The 24,989-nt window shown below is 56.7% G+C and overlaps 2 protein-coding genes across 2 annotated transcripts; both read left to right on the forward strand.

Moving 5' to 3' along the window:
- Window positions 1–241: 241 nt before the first annotated feature.
- FOXE3 (forkhead box E3) lies at window positions 242–1,432 on the forward strand. Its single transcript, XM_075037607.1, has one exon. It carries the CDS (start codon window positions 242–244, stop codon window positions 1,430–1,432), a length of 1,191 nt encoding a protein of 396 aa, XP_074893708.1.
- Window positions 1,433–17,406: 15,974 nt separating this feature from the next.
- On the forward strand, window positions 17,407–20,611 carry FOXD2 (forkhead box D2). Its single transcript, XM_075037063.1, is given in 3 exon segments — window positions 17,407–18,536; window positions 18,539–18,582; window positions 18,584–20,611. Coding segments are annotated over 3 exon segments (1,380 nt in total). The 5' UTR covers window positions 17,407–17,719; the 3' UTR covers window positions 19,103–20,611.
- Window positions 20,612–24,989: the final 4,378 nt, after the last annotated feature.

Below are 24,989 nucleotides of genomic sequence, written 5' to 3' on the forward strand. Positions count from 1 at the left end.
CGCACGCCCCTCCGGGGGGGAATTCGGGGGGGGGGGGGGGGGCGGCCGCCCTATATATTGCAAAGCTGCTCGGGACTGACCTCCCCAGCGCCGGGAGCTGCCGCGGCGCCTGTCCCCCTCCCCTTCCCCTCCCTCTCCCCCTTTCCCCTCCCCTCGGGGGGGGCTCTTTCTCCCATCTCTGCCCCCCCCCCACCCCCCGACCCCCCCAATCCTCCGAGGAGGAGGAAGGCGAGGGCCGTATATGAACGCGGCCGGCTTCCCCTGCCTGCGAGGCATGTGTACGCTGCCGGCGCCCAGCCCCGCCGCCGCGGCCAGTCCCGGTTCCCCCGGGCCGGCCCGGGGGTCTCCGCCCGCCGGGCAGGCGCCGCCGGTGAAGCCGGAGCCGCGGGGCGGTGGGGGCAGCCCTCCTCCTCCTCCTCCTCCTCCTCCTCCTCCGCAGCCCCCCACGGAGGAACAGCCGCCCCCCGCCGGGGGTCGCCGGAGGAAGCGGCCGGTGCAGCGGGGCAAACCCCCCTACTCTTACATCGCCCTCATCGCCATGGCCATCGCCAACGCCGCCGAGAGGAAGCTCACCTTGGGGGGCATCTACAAGTTCATCACCGAGCGCTTCCCTTTCTACCGGGAGAACCCCAAGAAGTGGCAGAACAGCATCCGCCACAACCTCACCCTCAACGACTGCTTCGTCAAGATCCCCCGGGAACCCGGCCATCCCGGCAAGGGCAACTACTGGACGCTGGACCCGGCCGCCGAGGACATGTTCGACAACGGGAGCTTCCTGCGCCGGAGGAAGCGCTTCAAGCGCACTGACATCACCACCTACCCCGGCTACATGCAAAACTCCAGCGCCTTCACGCCCCCGCCCGCCGGCCGCCCCGCCGCCCCGACAGCCCCCTACCCCAACGCCCTCTGCTCGCCCGGCTACGGCCCCCAGCTCTCCGGCGCCGTCTTCCACCCCTACGCGGCCGGGGCAGCACCGCCGGCGCAGCATCCCAGGATGTTCAGCATCGACAGCCTCATCAGCGGGCAGCAGGCCCTGCAGCCCTCGCCGCCCGCCGAGCTGGGCCACCCGTCGCTGGGCTTGCCCGGAGCTGAGCTGGCTCCCGCTTGCTCCGCCGGCACCTCCGAGCCTCCCTGCTTCCAGGCTCAGCCCGTCAGCCCCGGCTTGTTGGGCCGGGCAGGCCCCAACACCCTGGCTTACCCCTACGCCGCTTCGCCGCCCCACCTGCCCGTGGCACAGGGCAGCTACTCTCCCGGCAGCCCGCAGCTCTACGGGGCTCCCAACAGACTGGCTCTGCCGGCCATGCGGCCCCCCGCCTGCGCCGAGCACGGCGAGCAGCTCCTGGGGCTCTCCGCGTCGCCGCTCGGCCAGTTCGGCTCCAGCAACACCTACATGAGGCAGCCCAATTTCCCCGGCCTGGAGCGGTACATGTGATGGGGTTTGGGAGGGCTTGGCTGGACGTCCCCAAGCTCCCACGAGCATCTCCGGACACGCGGACTTCTCCCCGCTGTGGGGATCGGCCGGGCTGGGGTCGGGGGTCCCCGGCCTCCGGCCGCCTGCGGACACAGAGCTGCGGGGGGACCTAGCTCTTCTCTTTCTCGGCTTATTTTTAACTGGAGGCAAGGCGATGTAATTTTCTGCCCCATCCCCTCCTGGAAAAGGCGCTTTCTGGCTGCATCTGCCAGGCAGGGCTCCCCATGCCCAGGGGGTGTCCCCTCCGCACAGCCCGACCCCGACCCCGGGGATGCTGTCTGTGGCAGGGCACGCTGGGGCACCCCAGGGCACCCTTGGGGCACCCCCGGGGCGAGGAGGAGCACACCCAGGAGGTGGGTGTGTGGTGTAACGTGCAGGAACTGTCTCACAAATGGGCTTTCTCCTCTCTTCCCTGGGTGCCTCCTGTGTAACTGGAATGAAAGTTATCAACAAAACACCACTAAACCAATTCACTGGATTTTAAATGAATATTTAAGATGTTTATCATTTCCTTCCCCTGTAGAAAAAAACCCCCGACACCCTGACTACTTCTTTTTACTATTTTTAAAAATAACTTTTATTGTTAGAAAGGACTTTTTTAAAATAAAGCTTTTCCTTCCAACATGTCCAGTGCTGCTGTTCCTCTGGCTCTGGCCGGACCTTGGCAAGAGGAAATTACCAGTCTTGTAACCGGGGGGAGACAGACTCATGCTGCTGTTGTGACACTGCCATGTCTAACATTTTTAGTGACACTTTCTAAAGCTGTCTATTTTATTACAATTTTTTAAAAAGCAAACGGTAACTAACCACTGCTAAGCCATGCGAAGACTGTAGTAAGCTCTCTGTCACCTGCAAGGTTTGCCCACGCAGGTCTTACTGGACTTGATGGGTTTTATTTGCATAGCAGGGAACGTGTCTTCCCTCTGAGGAATCCCTTGCAGGTGAAACTCTGATTAGGAGATCGGAGCTTTCCTTCCTGGCAACAAAATCAATTCAAATTCCAACCTGTTCACTAGCCAGGCTGCTGCTCTTAATTTACAGGACTGCCAGCCAGACCGTCTCGCCAGCTTTGACGGCAGAATTCCCCATCCCTGCATTTAGCTTTTTTTAACTTAAACATCCTCTGGGTAAAAGTGAAAAGCTAGGATTTCTCTCCTGTTTTTCAAGGGTGTCCTCTGAAGCAGAGCAGTTTCTCGTAGTCCCTATTGCACCTTTCTCCTGCTTAAGGAGGAGTTGGATGTCAGTTGAGCATCTCATTCCCTGGCTGCTGGTCATGACCGAAAGCTGGGTGTACAGGCGGGTACCCAAGGAGTCAGCTTTTGCCCACAGCTTAGGAGCTCGTGGCTTTTCATTCCTTTATGGCATGTGCTCTGTAGAAACTGAGAGTGGAGTTAGTATGAGGGGAGGGAAGAAAATGCTTTTTTCCTCTTGGCTTCCTTAAAATTGGGGTTTCATCTGTCTCTAAAAACTGGCCTAGCTCTGGTCTGCTGCCTTTGGCTGAGATGCTGGGCTCTGGGTCTCGTCTCTGTTCCCTCCAGCTTCACCTTTCCAGCTTTCACACTGGTCCCAGCAGCAGCTTCTGTGCTTTTCCCTTAGTGATAGCCCTGCTCAGAAAGGCATTGTAAGAAAACTTATCCCTTAAAATACTTTGGCTTTCTACAGAAGATACCTATAGACAGAGATCTTCTATCTAATGAAAGTTTGCAAAGCGCCTTTCCTTTCCGTAACATACTGTCTGTATAGATGGACTGGAGGGATGCTGAAATAACTGCTTACAAGGACAGTCAGTAGAAAGGACACTTGTCGTAGCTCACGTTCATTATCAGGGCCTGACCCTGCAATATTTTGCAAACAAAAGCACTTTTGAAGTCTTGCCTAAGTATCCAGGGAGTCAGAGCCAGATACGTGCCCGAAGCACTGGGTCTGCCGGTTTCCCTCCAGTGCTGCTGGGTGCTGGGCTGGGAGTCTGCTGGGTTGGCACCATGAGCAGGAGGGCTGAAGTAGGGGAGAACCAAGTACTGGCATGAAAGGAAACCAATGTTGGGGGGGGGGGGGGCAGAGATGCTGTGGTTCTGTCTGGGCGGGATGCACTGGGAAGAGGTGGCTGAGCCGAGATATCTCAGACCAGGCTGAGCCTGCTCCTCCCCAGTCACCCTGGAGCCCTGCAGGAGTGGGGAGCCAGTGTCAGAAAGGGCTTTCCAAGTTGCTGGCATCTCTGGGTGTTACGTGCTGGTGGAGCCAGGGGGGCTCAGGGGGTCTGAAGGGCTGGGCTGTGGCTCGCTTCTGTCCCCCAGCTGCCTGTACCCTCCTGCCACGGAGCTCTCTGGAGAGCAGCACCCAGCTCCAGATCTGGCGGGGGGTCTGCAGGAGACCCAGCCTACCCCTGTGCCTGTGCAAGGGGGGTCTCTTCAGCCAAGGGAGCTCTGGCATGAAGCAAGAGTCACCGCAGTGGGTTGGATTCCCAAAAATTTCGCTCCGTGAGAGTGGACGACCCTATCCCGGTGTGTCAGGACAAAGCCTGGTGCGCAACGTTGGGTTGCACATCTTCCCAGGGCACCGTATCTCCCCGTCTGCCAGACAGCCCTAGCCCAGAGCCCCCTGCAAGTGACAATAAACCACCCTCACCGCAGGTCTTATGCTGCCAAACAAGCTGGAAAGCTTGGGGAATGGACCCCTTTTCTTCTTTTTCCTGTAGATATTAATCCTCACACGCACAAACCTCTGGCAACTTGTATTGTGATTGTCATTAAACTAATGCCTTAAGAGTGTCTTCTTGGTTAACTTAATGTATCCCAACCAGGCTTTTAAGCTTTCATTTCAAAGCTTTGTTTACAGTTAGGGTGAATCTAGCAAATGAGTAGGATTAAAGTGTCATGTAAAGCATGAGCCTTGCTGGGACAGAGTAGTTTTAAGCTTTGTAAAGTTTATACCCGAGCCCTTCATCTGTTTTAGTGTCTGTTCGATGTCCCTGTTTAGTGAATAAGAGGGATTTGAATGAAACAGGAGTAATTATCACCCAGATTTCAGTTGTGAAACCAGATCTCCTTTGAAATCCTCCCCTCTTTATTTAGGGAGTTTAGGGAATATTAAGCAATGACAGTCATAACTATCTCGATCTTGCTCACACAAAAGCCGGAGGCAAAACTTTCTTTGCTCGCCGATATTGTGGAATGAACGTCATCCTTCAGGGTGATGGCAGGAGGTCCTCTGGACATCCCACGGTGGGGAGAGCCCCGTCTCAAGCCCACTAGATGCAGCAGGGCGTTGGAGTTCATCCTGAGCACCAAAGAGATTTGTCTGGCAATCTGGGCTATTGCCAAGACAGTCTGACTTCTTAGGGAATGGCCCTTTGCAAATCAGGCTGAATTCAGATCTCTCAGGCTGCACATTCAGAAACAAATAACCAAAATGACCCGCCACTTTGAAAAGATGCTTGGTTTCCTCTGGGAAATACTGGCTGTCCAGGGAGGACCAACCGAGCCACCATGTCTGTCTGCGTACAACAGCGTTCTGCGTGTTTCATGCTTGTACCACCTTCCCACAGCTTCCCCACAGGTTTAAACAAGCAATAAGAAATGCTCTTTCCAGCTGATATTGCCAAGTTATAAATAGTGTTTTCCATCTGGTTGCGAACAAACACAGCGTTAGATGAAATTTTAGTCAAAGCACATTTCCTGAAAACTTGTTGGTCCCTCTGGTAGTGTTAAATTTTGTCTGGACGCTGCCAGCTGCCCACTGGCAGTCCCAGTGTTGGAAATTTTATACCATAACTAGCTTTTATTCTATGCAATGCTTTGCCCTTTGCAAATACACAGCTTGAAGACAAGTCAGCAATGTCTCTTCGAGGTCAAGATTGAGTTGGTAAAGTCAGCCGGTGGTGGGGAGGTGGGCAGTGGGTACAGTGGGACCATCTGAGATTGGCTTTGCCAGGTGATAATGAGTTTTTAACAAATTAGTGTCTGGGAGTCAGCACTGCCCAAGCTCTGAGCTACATCTTGGGGTATCGGGGGTCTGTCACTGCCTCTGCTACATTATATTTGGGTCCTTTACGTTTGGGTCCTTCTTATTCTGGCAGGAGTGGGTGTGTCCTGCTTTAATCCCAGCCAGCACCTAAGCACCGCATAGCTGCTTGCTCACTCCCCCCACCCAGTGGGATGGGGGAGAGAATTGAAAAAAAAAAGTAAAACTCATGGGTTGAGATAAAGACAGTTTAATAGGACAGAAAGGAAGAAAATGATGATGATGATGATGATAATAATGATATGACAATAATAATAAAAGGATTGGAATATACAAAATAAATGATGCACAATGCAATTGCTCACCATTCGCCGACCGATGCCCAGTTAGTCCCTGAGCAGCGATCCGCCCCCACCCCGGCCAACTCCCCCCAGTTTATATACTGGGCATGACATCCCATGGTATGGAATACCCCTTTGGCCAGTTTGGGTCAGCTGCCCTGGCTGTGTCCCCTCCCAACTTCTTGTGCCCCTCCAGCCTTCTTGCTGGCTGGGCACCAGAAGCTGAAAAATCCTTGATTTAGTCTAAACACGACTTAGCAACAACTGCAAACATCGGTGTGTTATCGACATTATTCTCATACTGAACCCAAACCACAGCACTATACCAGCTACTAGGAAGACAATTAACCCTATCCCAGCCGAAACCAGGGCAGGGTGATGCAGCGGCTGATTTTGAACAGGACCAGAGCAACGCTTTACCCCACGCGTGTAACTCCCCGGCGGGGGGGGGGGGCGAGGGGGTGACAGGGGCGAGGTGGCCCGGGGTGACAGCCGCCGTGCTCAGGCCAACACTGACCTCCAGTGGAAAGCCCTGGGAAGCCGCTCCCGGCCCCCGCCACGGGCCCGGGGACCTGGGGGGGAAGTTGGGGGGGTGGATGGGGGGTCAGCATGTACCGGCAGCATCCCGGCCTTTGGGGTCTGTCCCGTTCACGGCTGCGTGGGGAAGGACAGGACATCGTGGAGGTTTGGGGTATGGTCAGGATGAGGATGGGGCTGGGCTCGTCGTTATTAAACACAGTGGGGTGGGTGCAACCTCCAGGCTGGGAAATCCCTAAAACGCCAATTACTGACTCTGGGAAGATGTCAGATTTCCCTGGCTGTACCCTCTTTTACCCTTTTCCGAGGCATCCGCTCCAGGCCATTGCTGGGGACAGGATACAGGCCTGGGTGACGCTGGCTGTCCCCCTGCAGCTCCTCTCCCTAGAGTGAAAAACAGGGAAACGAGTGGAAGCACAGCGAGAATCTGGGCTCTTGATGGAAGGCGAGGGGGCAGTGATGAAGGAGCACTTGTCTGCAGCAGCCAGCCTCCTTGGCAGCCTGACTTTCTGTTTGGAATGTGCGACGCGGTGTGTGTGAAGGGCAGAGCTGGGGGCTGCCCTGGCTCTTACAGCACCCGAAAAGCGAGGCTGCGGTTAAGCAGCGAAGCGGCAGAGCCCGACCGTTGGCAGCCTAATACCTACAAGCACTTGGGAGAGCATCCAAGGTCCATTCACTTCACGGGTTTTCTACTGGGACTGCTGAAGTGGTTACACGGCAACAGTTGGGTTTGTGCGTGTATTGAAACAACTGTGCCATCCCGACGCCAACAAGCAGCCGTGGCTCGTGGCACCTCGGGCTGCCACATGGAGGAGGGATGCACCTGAGCCAGTTACATACGCGCCTGGGACAAGTTCATTTTCCATTTGCATCGGCTCTGCTGAGTCAAAGGAAGGAGTGTACAATGTCTGCAGAGAATGGGCCCAACCGTCTCAGACATTTTGCCTGCTTTCCATCTGCACCACAGACATCTCCACTTGGTTTTAAAACTCCTTCTGCTAACCAGGTGTTGGAAACCAAACCCAGCCCGTAGATCCATTTTCAGGAGGCTTCAAGCGGCCTCAGATGGCTGGAGAAAATGGATCTCAAAAAGCACAAAATTGTCCAAGCGCACTGTCACTGGCCGTCCTGGCTCTTTGCTCAGAGCAGCAGAGGAATTAATTCACCGGTGCAGGTCAGGCTAAGCTAGGTCTTGGTTATATCCTTTTCAGATGTTCCCTGCTTGAAAGACAAGAGACTGAGCAATGCTAAGGGGGCTCTGCTGCGCCACATTATTTTCAGTTTCAAAAAGATGCTTCACATGGAGCTGTAACTCCTCTGAGCATCCCATCCAGCACTCATCCCCAGCAGAGCCATGTTTGCCAGCGGGAAAAAGGAGGCTGCTGAACCGATCTCACTGATAAGTTTTGCCCTCCCAAAGACACAGTTAGGGAACATTTTCCTGCCAGACCCCAAACGCATCCCAGCACAGCTACGCATTCCCTACATTGTATGGCGATGGCAAAACTGGCTGCTTGGCCAAGGTGCTCCCTTCAAGTCACCGTGGAAGTGATGGAAGTGGAGTATGGTTTTGCCTTCTGCACCATAGCCAGCACCCACGAGGTGGCAGCCAGGTGACACCCTGGCCAAGACCCTGCAGCCCACCCTCAGCAATCCTGCCCAGACCCCACCAGCCGCAGACCCTCTCCGAGGAACATTTACTCCTCGCTGGTTACTTATTGTTATGTTTTCCGCAGTGTTGGTTTAAGCGCCTATCCATCTTCCCCCGGCTTGGAGCCCTTTCTTTCCAGGCTGTCTGCTGCTTGGATTCTCCCCGAGCTGATGCTCACCCTCTAAGTATAATTGCAATACAAAGTAGTTTCAGAATAGCGTGCAATAGTGGCTAATTATTTGGAACAATTATACATAACAAAGACAGAGCCAAGCAGCAAGAGGGCTTAATTGTCTGGCCAAGCATGAAATAGCACAGGATTATCGCTAACAGGGGGAGGGGAGACAACAGAGGAGAATTGCCCCATAGAATAGGCAAGAATCCAGGCTGCTCGGGAAGGCAAAGTTTATTGAAGAACTTGAAAATTCCCCTTTGAAGCATCTTCTGAGATGCCAGAGAAGACATGAAAAGGATAATGACCCAGAATATGGGCTTAAGGCACAAATCCCTGCACTGACAGACTCCAGGCCTACAGACGCTTAAGCACATGCTTAAATTTTAAGCACATGAATAGTCCCCTTTGACGGCTCACGTGCTTAGAGTTAAGCTCAGGCATAAGTGTTTGTAGGATCGGAGCCCAGATTTTTATTACAGCTAGGCTCTTCTTGGTAATGACAGGAAATAAGAGACCTATAAAGCACACAAGCTCCTAGGGCGATGCCGCGAAGCCCTTCACTCCACGTGAGTGGCGAGCGCCTGCGATGAGCCGTGGGGACATCCACACTTCCCTCCCTGCCATGGAGCAGGGAGAACAACAGTTGTGCTGGTGATGAGAGCAGCGTCTCCGAGACGTGGGTTAGGAATTGAGTGGGGGGGAGAAGAAGGCGAGGAGGGTGCAAAATGGAAACAGGGTCGCTGTTAAGAGAAAAAGGTGCTGTGGGTGTTGCTGGGGTTCAGCCTGGCTTGGGAGCACCAGAGAGCAGCATCTTGGGGAGCTTCCGAGATGGTGGAAAAAGCGGTAATAATCTTCATTTTCAAAAAGTGAAGAAAAAAAAATTAAATAATCCTGCAGAATATGAGCAAATCAAAGCAATAGCAGCTCCTCTCCAAATATTCTTCACTTAAGCATGCACCTGCTTTTTCTGCAGAATAAGGTTTCTCTCATGTGAGATCTTCCCTGCTCTTTCTCCATCTCTGAAGCTTTCTTTTGCAAGGCTTCCCATTTTTACAAGACAGCTACCTGCTGGGCAGTAGCACTCGTCTCTCTGCTTGGACCTAGGCCACTGTTTTTCAATTATCTTTAGGGCTGGAAGGGTTTTATTAGTGGGACAACAGCCTTGTGCTGGTGACTGTGGATGTGCTATTCACTGGTAGTGGTAGAAAAAGTGGAAGGTGTGGGATATGGATGCTGTGGGCTAACTCTAACCACAGGAGTGTGTGAGACCTGTGGGACCTGCTGTCCCACGTGCTCCCACTTCACATGTCCCAGACCTGCAACCATGCCTGAAGGTTTGGAGGAGGGTGCCCGTGATGACAGCAGCAGCGTATGAGAACAGTCCACCCTGGGAAGTTAGCCATGAAGGAGATTTTTTTCCTTAGGAGTAACGAGTGGACGTGTGGATGTGCCCCGTGGGAGGCCAGCCCCCAGCCCCTCTACTGGGCTGGACCCTGCACACCCGTATCAGCCCCCCCCCGGGGGCTCTGCAGGGCTGTGCTCCAGGGTGGGAGCTGCTGGTGGAGGAGGTGACCCTGCCACTGCTCAGGCGTTGGCACCCACAGGGCCAGGACTGCTGCTCGCAGCCACTGGAGGGCATTATATGAGATATACAGCCGCCTTACCTTGAGATACCTGCAGCCTCCTTACCTTTCTCAGAGACAGACACGGTAGAGAGCATGTGCTATGGAAAGACCCACATTGCCTCCTCCTCCTTTACATCCAACTACCCATCCTGCGGGGCTGGGCAGCTGACAGCGCCTATGGGGAAAGGACAGGCCAGCGTGTGCCAGCGTGGGCTGGGATGGCCCTCAAGAGCTCGGGACCTTCCCGAGCTGCCCTGATGCTGTGGCACGTTGCCAGCCCACTGCCACATGCCTGTGCAGCAGGGCACGGATGGAGGATTTTCTCTGAAGCCAGAGGTTAATTATGCTTTATTGGATAATTTTCAGCTGCCAGTCCTGGTAATAAAGGGGATTTCCTCTAGATGGCACGCTTATCTCTGCGCTGGGAGGGAAGCCCCACCAGCCTGCTTCCCCTGCAGACCCCAGTGATGTATTTTCAGGGAACAGAGAACTTATCCCAATGCCTCATGCCCTCTTATAACACAGTTTTAATGCTCAACATCTAGACTATGCAGAAGCCTGGAAACTGGTAATAAGAAAAAGGCATTTCATAATGAGCATTGGTGGGATCGGGTTAGCTGGGCGATGCTGGTATCCATCCTGCAGAAATCAGGTCTTTTCAAGTAACGTAAAGCCAGATGTGAAACATCAGCCTTTCCTTCAGCAGCCCTCAGTGTCGTTTCTTCCATCTGAGCGATGCGGCTTCCTCTTCCCAGCAAGAATAAGCAGAGGCTCACCTGCAGTAAGTGAAAGAAGGGGCAGGGGGTGCGTACGTGGAGCTTCAACACCCCCAGAGTGGCTGCAGTAATTTTAATCTGCATGCTGACAGGCTTTCCCTCTTGCCTCTGTGCAGCTCGGGGCAGCAATTTCTTCTGGTGGTTTGAAGAAGAGGGCAGGAGAGGTTCACAGAGGTCTGGAGATGCTGGGCATGGGTTTCTTGTGTGTTCCTTTTACCTACTGTGCACTGCAGAGCACCTATTTTATAGAGATGGAGAACTGTCCCTTGAAGCCACATTGATGCTGCCACAAAGTCAGCCTGGGATGTGCCAGGGCTGTGTGTTCCAGGGCACAAAGCGGAGATTAGCTTTGGGTCCTGGACCTGAAGGAAGGAGCTGCTGGGGTGTGGAAGTGCCGGAGCCGGGCTGTGGGGTGAAGCTGTGACCTGGTGGAGATGCGGTGGAGGAACTGGCATCCGCAGCCATATGCTGGTGGGGCAGTGGAGCTGAGATTCACCCTTCTGTCTAGATTCAGCCCCAGACTATTACAGTGATGCCTGGTTTGGTAGTTTTTTCTACCTGGCTGTCCTTCACTAGATAAGGGGACAGGGTTAAGGGGTTTGGCTCTGCCTTTGCTCCTCTGCATTCGTGAGATACTTCACCTCCCCCCCCCTCCCATTTCAGGTTGCAAACTTTTTCACTGTGTTTATTTGGCTCCTTCCCAAGATGGGAACAGAGAAAAGGAGCCCTGCATTATATTCCTGTGCAGTAGCAACATCACAGCCTCCAGCTGACTGAAGCATAGTCTTATATGAGGTCAAAAGGAAAACATATCTACAAACCTGTTTGCGTGGCTGATCTGTAGATATCAGCATGTATGTGCAGGGCTGATTTTTCACAAGGTTACAGCAGATTCATCCCAACCTGATCCCCAGCTGGAGATCGCTGGATACTTCCAGATGCAAAGACTCCTATCCCCATCCATTTACTACATGCAGAAGAAAATTAAAAGGAGACAAATGCTTTTTGTCCCAATCAAATTATATTCCAGTAATTTTCCACCTTCTCTGTAATTTCCTCCTTTGAAGGCCCTCTCTTTGTATTGCTGCTGGCCCCCAAAATGAGAGTTCTTGGCTGGCGTTTCTGGCAGAAGTGGACTTTTGCAAACTCAGTGGGTGAGGTGGGCATTCGGGCTGCTGGACCGTTGAACGCAGAGAACACAGCAGCGGTATTTCCTGGGCACATTTGGCATGATCAGATGCTAACATAGAAAACCTGGACTCAGAAACTTCTTCACGAGTTTCTACATCCTTGTGAATCTGGCCATTTATTTTGGTTCTTGCACTGGTGCACCCACTTTTGGAAAATCTGATTCCCTCCCACATACATACCCCCCTTCCCAAAAAATCCTCTCTTTTATTTTCAGGGGATTCAGGGAAGAATGAAGTGATTTAGCAGGCTTGTTTTCACAGGGATATTTTTCCTTGTGTGGTAGGCACAGTTACCAGGCTGTTCTCTACACGTTGCCATGTGCCAGAGCATAATTGCCTTCCACATGCATCGGCCTTTGGCTAATGTGTTTTTTATGGCAACCAGGAGAGCTGGCTTTGGTGAGTCTCAAAAGTGCACCTGGTGGTTTATGGCTTGAAATCACTGCGTTTCTCTGAGTCATGTAAGTGTGTGTGTATCCATCTCTTTTCATGTCAGATGGCTGAAGAACAGTATGAAAAAAAAAGCTTATATGAAGCCAGAGTTAATCAGTTGAGTGTTAAGCTGCCTATGAGCTTGCCTGGTGGCCTTCAAATCCATGTGGGATGGGATCAGTTAAGAAAAGAGAGCAGCAGACAAAGTTTTCGAACTGCAAGTCCAAAACCATGGTCCTAAAGTCAGATCACGGCACCTAAATAAATATGTGTGTGGGAGGGGGAGAGGAGTTTCCCACTCATCTGAAGAGCAGGAAAGTCAGGGAGATTTACTCTCCAGAGGTCCACGGAGGTTCAGCCCTGCACATGGGGTGCCTGGGAAAAGCCTCCCTTGAAATCCAGGCCTTTTTTGGTGTGGATTTTGAGACACCTGCGTTTGAAAATGCAAGTCAACGAAACCAAGCTGTCCAACATCCGAGCGCTGCAGGGATGGATACAGGGACTTGGCTCCAGTGGCTTCCAAACTGGGAATTTCACACATCTCGCACTATCTGGCACCACCATTCCCGCTTTCCTCCCTGTGCTCGGAGCTCTTGGTGTGCAGGCTGCACACGGATCTTTGCAAGCTGGGAGCTGGCGGTACGGGGCTGGAAAAAAGGTTGAACTGCAGGGAGCACTGAAGGTCTGAGCCTTGGATATGGAAAGAAGAGAAATAATATCAAAGGAAATCACATAAGTGGAAAAAGAGCCCCCTGGGGCAGCCCAGGCAGCAGCAGGTCTGTCTTGTTCATGTTTTCAGAGAAGTTAGAGGTCAGCCAAGCTTGATAACGAGGTAATACAGAAAAATCCATCACTGAGCCTTGGGGGACTTGTAGATGCGGTTCTCATCAGAATAAACGAATTTAGATGCTGCTCAGCAGAGGAAACAAGAACGATTATGTATTGCAAAACCAACAGATCATCTGGAAGGATCTGGGAGCAACGTCGGCTGGGCTGGCGCTGAAGCCCCCCCCACCCCGCACTGCCCAAGGCAGCGTACGGGAACGCTGCAGGGCCCGATGCTGCCCTTCCCTGGGCTTTGCCCCCCGGTAAACCCCAGCGCCGGGGGATGCTCCGGCCACGACCGGCCCCTTGAGGCAGGGACACGGCCAGTGGCAGGGTGGGAGCAGCGATCGCACCCCGCAGTACTCCGGGGTTGCTCTCCCTGCCCTCTCCTAAATATCCCCCCCCCCCGGGCAAATAACGGTCCCGGCGGCCAGGCAGGGAACGAGCTTTTCCCCGTGAAAAAAAATTGTGCCTGGTCGTTGTTGCCGTTTTGCAGCTCGCAGGGGCTCCGACCCGCTCCCGGGGAGCTGCCCGGGTGGGGGGACCCGGAGCCCCGGGGGGGACACACACTTCGGCCGGGGAGATCCACCTGCTAAAGCGGTCTGCAGGGCATCGAAACGCCGACCCAACACGCCTGGACCAAATGCCTCATTAAGACAGGCGGGGCAGACAGTGAAAGTCAATTTAAAGGAGAAAAGAACCCGCAAATCCTGATGGGCTGATGGCCTTTTTTTTTTTTTCCCCTAACTTGAGACTTTTTGGAGACTCTCCGCACCCCGCCAGCTCTCAGCCCCACGCACGTTTGATACCGCAATTTAATGTGAAATGTAAAGCAGAGTCGGTTTAAACCGGGAGATGAGAAGGGAGGCTGTCCGTAATGAAACACTTGGGAGAGGAAGGAGAGCAGAAAAATTAAAAATCTGCCCAAGGAAAAATGCTTCCCTCCCAGCCCTGCACGCCTGGGAACGGTGGGAGGATGACAAGGCAATCTTTTCGGGGAGATCGATAGGGTTTCTCTTTCGGGAGACCGCATCATTTCTTACCCCGGCGTACAAACCCGTGAGCAAAACTCACCCTTCGCTCCGCGTGTGGACGCACGGCCGGGAGCGTGTGTCTGTGTGTATATACGTGTCTGGGATCCGAGCATCTGGTTTGTTTCAGTTCAGGGTTTCCCTTTTCTAAATCATTTCGGGACGGGTGTAGTTCAGGTACTTTTTCTCGTTTTGATTTGTTCCTGCAGCCGATCTTGCGTGGCAAAGCCGAGGCTAATGCCGACTCGAGGGCGAAGAGGAGCCGCTGGCGGATGGAGGGACCGGGGCTCATTCACTGTCGTTTCCTTTTGGGTTGTTCCCGACTTTAACGAGGACGATATTTTGCCTTGAAACTGGCAGAAATAGCGTCGATGGTGGCTGATCGGGACGTGCTATTTCTCGAGTTGCGGCGGCTCTGGCCCCGCGATGCTGAAGGTCCAGGCGGGAGCGGGACAGGGCACCGGCCGCATCCCATCAACAGCCGCCTCGGATCGACCCTTCTCGCCCCCCTCTCTCCCCCCCCCCCATTTTCGGGCTCATCGGGGTCCCGATGCCCACAAGCACAGCGGCAAAGGGCTCCACCCGAGCCCCAACTTGCCGAGACCTCCCCCCCTCCGTGGGCTGCCCACCCTTCCAGGCAGGGGGAAAGCAGACAGCCCGGGGCACGCCGGGGGGGTTGTGGGGGGGGGCTGATCCAGGCAGCAGACACCCACATCTGTTTTCCTTCGAGCCGTGCGGGGCCAACCTCCAAGGCAGGGCGATGGGGAGCCGGCCGCCCTGCGACCGAGCGCCGCGGAGGGGCGCGGGGGGCGGCGGGGCATCCCCCGGGCCGTGCCCGCTGCCCCCGGCCGCTGGCAGAGCATCATTTTTCTGTGTCGTCGTGGTCCCCCCCCCCCGGCCCTCCCCTTTCGCCGCCCTGCAGAGGCACAAGGCGCAGCTCCCGGCGGTTCCTCGCTGCCATGAAATGCACCAAGTGGAAATTCAATCGCCCCGTTGTGTGTGTGGTCGAAATCTCTGGCAGCTGCTTCGGAATTTTTTATGACACTTTCGTTTATGTAGGGGAGGCATAACTATTATTTTACTTAATAAAAAATGGAAAGCGGTTCGGGTCTTTTCCCTCCCCGCTCTCGTCCATTTGTTCTTCCCATCGTCTTTCCGCGGGGCTGATGAACGGAGAGTTTAAACAAAGTCGGTAGGAAAGATGCGGCGTCTCGGAAGCATTTCTCCCTGTTAGCTAATGATATATATCTAAGAAAAAAACATATATATATATATAAGAAAAAACATATATAGATATAAAAGAAAAATATATATAAGAAAAATTATATCTGAATATAAATACAAATATATATAGCTGAATATATATATACACACACACGAGAGGGAGATGTATGTGTTGCAAACGCCAGGTTACCAGCATCGGAGGAGCATAAAAGTGAAAGAGCTCGGGAAAGATCCCCCAGCCCTGACACACGCCTGCGGGACAGACTTCCCACCTCCCCGAGCAACTCTCAGCACAGTTATTCATCTCTTTTCCCCTCCGGTCGAGAAATCCTCCCCGATCGCAGCGCTGGCAGCGAGGGAGGAGGATGCGACGGAGTCCGCGGAGAAGCCCCGGCTCTGCCATAGCTGCTTCAAGTGGAGATGTGCGGCCGAATCTGCCCGCTCCTGCCCGCTCTTCGGGGTCCCCCCGAGCCTGTGCACCGAGTCGTTAGGGCTTGAGTAATTGTGACCGGCATTTGGAAGCGGGGCCGCGCAGCTGTTTGGCCCGGCTCCCCGGTATTAGTGCTGGAGATTTTATCACCAAATGCTCGCACCTGTTAACGGCAGCGACTGGCAATTCATCACCGCGGATTCTCACACTGCTGAACGCGGCCCTGGGGAGGGGAGGGGGGGAGATGCCCCCCTGGCACCCCCTTGGAGGAAACCATCCCCTTCCTCCCTCCCCAGGCATCTTCCCCCGGGAAAGCGGCTACGCGTTTGCAGAACCTCTAAGGAACGGGGAGGGGGAACCCCTACGAGCGTGATTCGGTGTGTCCGCGGCAGAGACAGGGACAACGGGCTGCCACAGCCACCCACGGGACGTGGGGGTGGGCGGCCGCGGCCGTGGCCGTGTCCCCCGCCCTGCGCCGGGGTGGCCGCCCCGGCCTTGCTTTGGGAAAGGGCGGCCGCAGGCGGGGGAACGGGGCTCTGCCACCCGTGGAGACATCGCTGTGGCTCCCCGGGCGGGGTGGCTGGGGTGTCTCTGCTTACAGGGAAAATCCTCCCGCTTCGGCTGCAGCCGCGGCAAGGTGGGTGTCCGCCGCCCACCGCCTCCTCCCTGCCAGCCGTGGGGGAACGCTGCGCCTCGGGGGGAGCGATGGCAGGAGAGCGGCGGACGGGAGATCCCGAGGCCGGAGGAGATTCCTCGTCCTGGAAGGTGCCTGGGGCCTGGCCGGGCCGCGAGTGGGCTACCTCGGAAAGTGGTACCCGGCCGGGCCAGCCCCGTCCGCCGGGGATGGGGGGACTCGCGTGTTATCCCAGCACGCCGCGGACACGCACAGCCTTCGCTTTGGGTATTTCTCGGGTGGGGGGAGGCTTGGTTGAGCGTTCGTCCCCTCCTGCCGCCCCGCACCTGCCGGGCGGCAGCATCCCTTCCGCGGGTGGGGGCCCGTGGGAGCCCTCGGGGGGGGTGGAGGGGCGGTTTTCCAGGCAGGGTGCTCCGGGCTCGGTGACGTGTCGGTGACGTGAACGCGTGCAGAAGGGGGAGCGGGGATCCCCAAATTCACACGACCCCTCAAGGAGGCCGAAGGCTCGGCCCTGACGGAGCGAGAGTCACCGCCGGCGAGGCTGCCGGAGGGCGGCAGCTCAGCCTCCAGCCCCGGGGGCGGGCAGCCCTCGGGAGGCGAAGGGACCCTCCGCGACCCCCGGGCGGAGGGAGGCGGCCGTCACATCCCGCGGGAAAGGGCCCTGCGAGCCTCTAGCACCGCGGGGTCCCTGGGGAGGGGAGGGGGGCGGCTTTATCCAGCGCCCCCCCCCTCCCGCAGCAGCCGGCTCCGGGCGTAGCCGGGGGCATCCGAGCGGCGGGGGAGCGGGCAGCGCCTTTCCTCGAAAGCATCCCCGCCGGGGGCGGGGGCCGCGCTCCCCGGGGACCCGGGCCGGGCCGGGCAGCCCCTCGCCGTGCCCCGCGGGGGCTGCGGCGGGGCGGCGGGCGCCACGTGATGCCGGGGCGGCCGTATAAAAGGCCCGGGGAGCGCTGGCAGGAGGCGCAGAGTGGGAGCGTTTCCACCGGGTCCCAGCTCGGGAGGGGTGGGGAGGGGGGAGCCGCCTTCCCAACTTCTGCCCTCCCCCCTCCCTCTTCCCCCGCCCCTCCCTCCCTCCCTCCCCCAGCCGAGGAGCCGCCGCCCCCCCCCCCCCTCCTTTTATTATCATTATTACTATTATTTATTATCGCCGCTTCCAAGCTCCCTGCCCAGCCTCCGGGCGTCCCGTCCCTCCGCCCCCGCCCCGCGCCCCCCTCCGCCGCCCCTCCCTCCGCAGCCACCACCCCGCAGCCCTGCCGCGGCCCCGCCAGCAGCGGCGCGGCGAGCGGGGCGCGGAGCGGCGGCGCCGGGGCGCGGAGTCCCAGCGGCGGCCGCAGCCCTCCGGCACGGCCCCGGGCCCATCCCGGGAGCCGCCGCTAGGTGGGGGGGGGAGCCCGGCCCCGGCCGCCCCGGCCGCACAACAATGACTTTGGGCAGCAGCGGCGGCGGCGGCTGCGGGATCATGTCCGAGCGCTCCCCGGAGGAAGAGCCGCTCTCCGAGGTGGAGGACGCGGATATCGACGTGGTGGGCCCGCCCCAGGATGGGGGCAAGTACAGCGAGGACGAGGAGGAGGAGGAGGAGGACGACGACGACGAGGAGGAGGACGAGGAGGACGGCGGCGATCCGCTGGGGCTCGCCCTGCCGCGGAGCGGGGCCGCCAAGGCGCGCATGGGGGGTTCCCCGGAGCGGCTCTCCCCCGCCGGCGGCTCGGAGCCAGCGTGCGCCCGCGGCGCCGCGCCCGGGGAGAAGGCGCCCGCGGGCGGCGGCGGCGGCGGCGGGGGCGGCGGCGGCGGCGCGGGGGGGAAGAACCCGCTGGTGAAGCCGCCCTACTCCTACATCGCCCTCATCACCATGGCCATTCTGCAGAGCCCCAAGAAGCGGCTGACGCTGAGCGAGATCTGCGAGTTCATCAGCGGGCGCTTCCCCTACTACCGGGAGAAGTTCCCCGCCTGGCAGAACAGCATCCGCCACAACCTCTCCCTCAACGACTGCTTCGTCAAGATCCCCCGGGAGCCCGGCAACCCGGGCAAGGGCAACTACTGGACGCTGGACCCCGAGTCCGCCGACATGTTCGACAACGGGAGCTTCCTGCGCCGGAGGAAGCGCTTCAAGCGGCAGCAGCAGCTGCACCCGCCGCACCCCGAGCTGCTGCTGCGGGCCGGGGCCGCCGACCCCGCCGCCTTCCTGCCCGGCTTCGCCTACGGACCCTACGGCTACAACTACGGCCTGCAGCTCCAGGGCTACCCCCACCACCACCACCACCACCCCGCCGGCGGCGGCGGCGGCGGCGGCGCCGCGGGCGCCTTCCCCTTCCCGGCGCCGCACTGCCCGTTACCGGCTCCGCCGCCTCCCGCCGCCGCCTCCGTCTTCTCCGCCGCCTCGGGGCTGCCCTCCTTCCTGGGCGGCGAGCTGAACTGCAGGAAGTCCTTCTACCACCCCCAGCTCAGCCCCACCGCCCTGCCCGCCGCCCTCCTCCAGACCCTGAAGCCGGACCCCACGCCCGCCGGCGGCGGTGCCGGCGGCGGCGGCGGCGGCACCGGCACCAACCACCCCTCCCGGCCCTCTTTTTCCATAGACAACATCATCGGGGGGGCCGTGCCCCCGCCGCCCAGCACCAACCCCAGCGCCGCGCCCGCCGCTCCCTACCCCGCCGGCCAGGCGGGCCCCCCGGCGCAGGTCCTGGCCGTGCTCAGCCCCGCCTTGGCCCCGGCACAGCCCCAGGTCAGCCTGGCACACGAGCCGCTCCTGCAGCCGGCCCAGAACTTTTCCAGTAAAATCACAACCCTGAGCAGCTGTCATTTTTAAAGTGTGCTGGTGGAAGGCGGGGGGGGGGGGGGGCTGGGGAATGGGGGGGGTTGGGGGGGAGAGTCGCGAAGCAAACGGCCCCTTCCCAGCTCTCCCCCCCCCCCTCCGAAACTGCTCCCCTTCCCTCTCCCCGTCCCCCCCCCCATCTCCTCCTGTTGTGTTTTAAGGTAGGAAATATTTTTTTTTAATTTTTACTTTATTTCCAGGCTCTGTGGCATCCAGATCTGTTTGTGTCTCTTTGCTCGGGGGGGAAAAAAAAATATATATATATTAAATGAAGCGGGAGGGCGGGAGGGGGGAAAGAATAACACGATTTGGTCCCGCAAGCACCAAAGCATATTTATAAAGTGGCCGTAACCTAAGCTGAGACCTGGGCTGATTGAACACGCAACGTCTTGCGGGGGGTGAGGGGGGGGGATGTTAAGAAAGAAACGGTCTTAGGGGTCGGAAATGTTTCCTTTGAGAGGTGCGGGTTTTCCGCGGGGGTCCCCCAAATCGCCTGGGCAAGTGGCCGGGAGAGTTGCAGACGCCCCCGGTCGCAGCGAGCCCGTTTTCGTTCCTGCAAATCTCTCTCCCGGGCGGTTTTGCCATGTGTCTCTGTCTCTCCCCGGCTCTCAAAGAAAATGTTTTAATGGTTCGATCTTATTTTTAGTTTCTTTGAAGCTTCGGGTTTGGTTTTAAAAGGCACTGTTTAGGGTTTCTTTATTTTTAAGAAGAAGAAAAGTCGGTGAAACTCAGGACTGCGGTTTATTTTTTTTCTTTTTTTTTTTTTTTTTCCCAATGAGACATTCAAATGCACGTTTAAAAGAAAATCCGATCGGTCAGGAAGTTTGGAGAATTCCCATACTATTTTTTTTTTTGATCCCCGTTTTCCCACCCCCTCCGTGCGTGGGTTTTTTGGTGTATTGGTAATTATTTGTATATAGATTATTCGGGAGCTAATGAGCGGAGTCCAGTTAACTCCTCACTGGTTGTGCATCCGTCATATCTATTTTATTGAGAGAATCTGTGAATAATTTGATGTGGAAAAGGCAACAGAATTTTGTCCACCGTTGGTGTAAATTAATAAATGTTTGTGACCTGGTTAAAAAAAAAAAAAAAAAAATCCCAATCGTTCTTTGCGATGTCCTTTGTCACGCTGAGAGCCGAGAGCCCCGCTCGGGCCTCGGGGAAGCGAGCGGCTCCGCCGGCCGCGGAGTTTCGCCGCCCAAAGCCGGCGGGGCTGAGCCCTCCCTTCCGCGGCCGGGCGCGCAGCTTGCGCGGGGCTGCTCCGCGCCGCCTCCCTTCTTCCCACGGCTGCAGGCTGCCACACGGGCGGTGCGAGGCGGGGGCGGGGGGGGGGTCCACCCGCTTTGGGTCCACGGGCCGGCAAGGGAAAGGACCCCCCGGATTTTTTTGGTTTTGTTAATTTTGTTAATTTTATTTTTTATTTCTTTGTTTGCTTTTTGGTTTGTCGTTCCCCGTCCCCCGCCCCCCCCCCCCCCAAAAAACCAACCCTGCCTGTTTCCAGGGGCAGGGAGGTGGGGGCCGGGAGAAAGGTTCTCCCCCCCCCGCCCCCCGCCTCCTTTTATTTTGTTTGGAAAAGTTGACACATGAGAAAATAAGTTGGAGGGTTTCCCCCCCGCACACACGTCCCCCTTGGGCCTGCAGCATTTGAATGACCGAATGAAACTTGATCTCCGCCTAAATTTTGCAACAACTTACAAAGTAAATAAACATCTTTAAGCGCTCCCTTCTCCTCCAAACTTCCCCCCCCCCCCATTTATTTATTTCAGGGACCAAACGTGCCTCTTTGGTTTGTTTGTTGGCAGGGACCCTGATCTAAAGAATCGAGGCCTTTCTGCCCGTGCAGCCAGCTGAAGGAGAAGGAGAAAAAGAAAAAAAAAAAGCTGAGACGTACGAGGCAGGGAGAGGGGGACGGAGCCGGTCCCTGGGCGAGCGGGGCTTTGCGCGGGGCCCGCCGGGGCGCAGGCAGGAGCCGGGCGGTGTGCGCCGGAGGACGGGGGACGGGGGGGGGTGTTTGGGGGGGTGGGTCGGCTTTTCTTTTCTCTTCCCCCCCCTCCTCTGCCCCTGTCTGTGCCACCTCGAACCTCCGCGCAGTTTGTTGATGTTGTTCCTGAACGTGCCGCCTCCCCGCAGCGAGCGGTCTCACATCTCGCCTTCACACACATTTGCTTTTGAAAAGCGATCTTCGTGTCCGGCACTTGGTTGTCTCCCTTTCATGTCCAGCTCCTACAAAAGGGGCTACAAGACTCGACATGGGAGAAAAGAGGAGGCCAATGAATCTATTTTCCAGATTGCCAAGCACATGGTTGGAAATTGAAGGGGCTTTTGTAGCATTTCCCCTTCCTCCCTCCCTCCCCGCTCCTTTTCTTTTGCTTGTGTGCAAATTGTTCAATTGCTCTGGCAGGGGTGTTCCTGACAAGCTCATTACTAGAAGGTGCCAGACCCCTCCTCTCCCTCTCCCCCGAAGTCTTTGATGAAGTTAAAATGCGCTGATAGCTGCTCTCGGGGCTATCTTTGTTCAGCCTCCTTTAATAACCGAGCCTGCTTTGAGGAGACGGGATCCGAAGGAAGAAAGCGATGTGCAGCGAGGCTGGGTGGTGGTTGTGTGTCTGGAGGGGGGGGAGGCGGGGGGTTATTTTAATAGTAGCGATTTTTAATTTTTTTTTTCTTTTCTTTTTTGGCTTGGTTGTTTGCGAAGCGCGGGAGGAAAATGAGCCAAGGGTGCCAGGAGCGGATAAGAAATAGCAGCCCGTGCCCGTGGGGCTGAACGAACGCGTCTCGCCCCTGCAGCCCCCGCTGGGTGCAGGGGGTTCTCCAAGTTGGTGGTCTCAGGGTTTGGAGGGATGGAGGGGGGGGTCCTCTCTGCAGGGAAGCGGTTTTTCCCCGGAGAGACCCCTTCCCCCACACGCTCAGGGGAGGGGGCTCGGGGATTTCTGGGGCTGGGACACCTTTCCCCGGCTCCGTTCCCCTTCTTTTGCCTTGCGGAGTCATTGCGGGGTTTTAAACCGAGGTCGCCGGCCGGGATTGAAGCTGAGCTGATTTGGGAGTGGGGGGATTTTCCCCCCTTAACCGGGAGCCGCCGTACCCCCCGCAGGCAGGGCCGCCCGCTGCCGGAGCTGCCGCCCGGGCTGGGCTCGGCTCTCCCGGGCCTGCGGGCACCGGCACCGTTGCTTTGGGTTTTTTGGTTGTTTTTTTTTTTTTTGGGGGGGGGGGAAGATCCCCAAACGGCTCTAACTTTAGATTTTTCCCATCTCCTAAATTTCCCTCAAGCACCCGAGCTCTTTCCGTGCCCCGGTTAAACACGCCGCCTGCAAATATCTGCGTCGCTTGGGGAGACGGGGGGGGGGGGAAATCGGCGGAGACCCCCCGGGAATCGGTTCTCCCCCCTCCAGCCACCGGGGCGGGAAGGGCCCGGGGGGGGTCCTCTGGGGTCGGGAACCCCTGGCCCGGGTCGGCTCGGGGGGTTAACGTGAAATCTTGCCTCGGCGAGGCAGGACGGATAATGGCTCCTAATTACGGGGCTAGCTGGCTCCGCAGCCCCGATCTTCACGGGACATTATTTTTAAGCGTTCAGCGAGGATCATTTTTCACGCCTCGCTGCCTAAAGGAGGGTTTTATTTATTTATTGGGGGGGGGAGGCGGGGAGGACACCAGCAATAACCGAGCACTGAAAGGAAAATAATTAGCTGTTGCAGCCGCTGCTTGGGAGTCCCTGGCCAAAAAGGCGGCCCGGCATTTCCCTTCCCTCTCGTCCGTAGGCGAATCCTCCCGGTTCGCGGTGTTGCTTTCGGTGGTTGTTTTGACCGTGTTTAAACCCCGGGCAAAGTCGGGCCGGCGGCGAACCCCCGCTCCCGCCGCGGGGCCCGATCCTTTGCCGCAGGTTTGGTATTTTTTTATTATTTTTTTTTCCCATTCTCCCTTTCTCGCCGGGGCTAGGCTCGGTGGCTGCTTCCGAGCAGGGGGGATGCGGGTTTCCCCCCCTTGCTTTGCCTTTGGTCAGACATCTGTGGAGCTGATGAATTTTTTTTTATTTTTTTTTTTTAATGTGCCCCACTCCTCTCCTTTCTATATATCAGATGAAGGACTTGTAATTGAAACGCGATGCTCTCTACGTATTTACGTCGCGGTGGTTTCCCGTGGGTAGGCAGCCCGGGCGAAGCGGACAACGGGGGTTTCTCCTCGGGTTTATCGGGGCGGGATAAAACGATCCTGCCCCGGAATATTCCCGTCCGGATCGCAGCGCGGGGCGAGGAGGGATAATTTCTTTCTCCTCTTTCGCTTAAGTAAGCCCGTGTTAAGCAGAGGGAGTCCCGAGGAAGGAAGCGAGTGGCTCCGACCCACCGGCTGCGGGGTGCGGGATGCGGGATGCGGGGTGCGGGGTGCAGGACCCCGGCCCGGCCGGCCCCGCTGCACCGCCCGCTCGGCCCTCGCCTCCTGCCTCCTCCCCTGGCACCTTCTGCTTTCCATTACTGCCGATTTGGAGAATTAGGAAAGGTCAAGATCTTATTCCTTTCTCCAGTAGCTTTTTGGTTTTCTCTTTCTAGTTGCTCGCAGCCCCAAACAAAAATAAATCAACCTGGATTATAGAAACCGCTTTTAGACATCGAGAGCATCTTTTCCAATAGCTCGGCTCTTCCTCCGGGACTGCCCTGGCCCTTCCCTGTGACTGCGCAGAAACTCCCGTTTTCACGGTGGATTTAAGATTTAATAATAACGCCCAGTCTCCCTGTGCCCCAGTGCCCGACCTGAAAACATTTTCCTGACTCGTAACTTTGCAAAATAGCTGCCCTCCAGCATCTTCTTTCCCTTCCCATCTCCCTTTCGTTTCTTTCCTTTCCCGGCACAGAAACTAGAGAAACGCGGTTTTTAAAAAAAACCCCGTGTTCCGATCTGGGGAGGGCGGGAGGAGTTGTCGCAGCCGACTCAGCCGCAGGAAAATTGCTTTGGAAATTAAGTTGGTGCTTTTGAAATCCTCCTCGAGATGTTCGCGGTAGGTCAGGGCCCTGCACTCGCCCCTCCGTCTGTCTGTCGGGCGAGGAGAGGGGCCGGGGCTCCGCGCTCTCCACTCGCCTCCCGGACCACTGCTCGTCTTTCCTTCCTCCTTCTTTTCCTCGCCTTTTCTTCCTCGTCCTCTCTTTTTTCCTTTTTTCTTTCTCTTTTCTCACTCTCGCCCTCTTCTTTCTTTCTTCTTCCCTTCTTCCCTTCTTACTATATTTCTTTCTTTCTCTCTCTTTCTCTCGTTCCCCTTTTTCTGACTTTCACTCTTCTATTTACCTTTTTTCCCTGTTCTCCCTCTTTTCCTTTCTTTTAATCTCTTTTTCTCTCTCCCCTCCCCTCTTTCGATCTCTCTCTATTTTGCTTTCCTTCTCTTTCTCCTTCTTTCTTTTTTATTTCTTTTTTTGTGTGTGTGTTTCCCCCCTCTGTTTCTCTTATCTTTCTTTTATCTTTCTCGTTCTCTCTCCCCTTTTCCTTTTCCTCTCTTTTGCTTTTTCTCTCTTTTTCCCTCTTTTATTTTCTCTCTCTTGCTCTTTATCTTTCTCCCTCTTTTCCTCTTTCTTCCCCCCTCCCTCTTTCTCTCTCTGTCGGTGTTTCCAGTCTCACCCTCTTTGTCTCGGGTTCATCGAAGGCCACTTACCCTCTCTCTCCAGGTTTCCAGCTCTGTCCACCCCCGGGAATTTCTCGCGTGGCCGCAGCGAGGAGGGGGACTCTCTCCTCCTTTGAACCAGGGGAGACGCCGGCGGTCGCCCCCCCCCGGGCTCAGCGGTTCCCCTGCCTGTGCCTGGTGGGCTGCGGGGCAGCTCAGGGCGCGTTTCCCGGAGCCCAGCACCCCGGCCGGCAGCACGGCGGCCCCGGGAGCACATCCCCGTACTCCCCGCTTTTC

The sequence above is a fragment of the Buteo buteo genome, chromosome 10 (genome assembly GCF_964188355.1).
Source record: "Buteo buteo chromosome 10, bButBut1.hap1.1, whole genome shotgun sequence".
Classification (NCBI taxonomy): domain Eukaryota; kingdom Metazoa; phylum Chordata; class Aves; order Accipitriformes; family Accipitridae; genus Buteo; species Buteo buteo.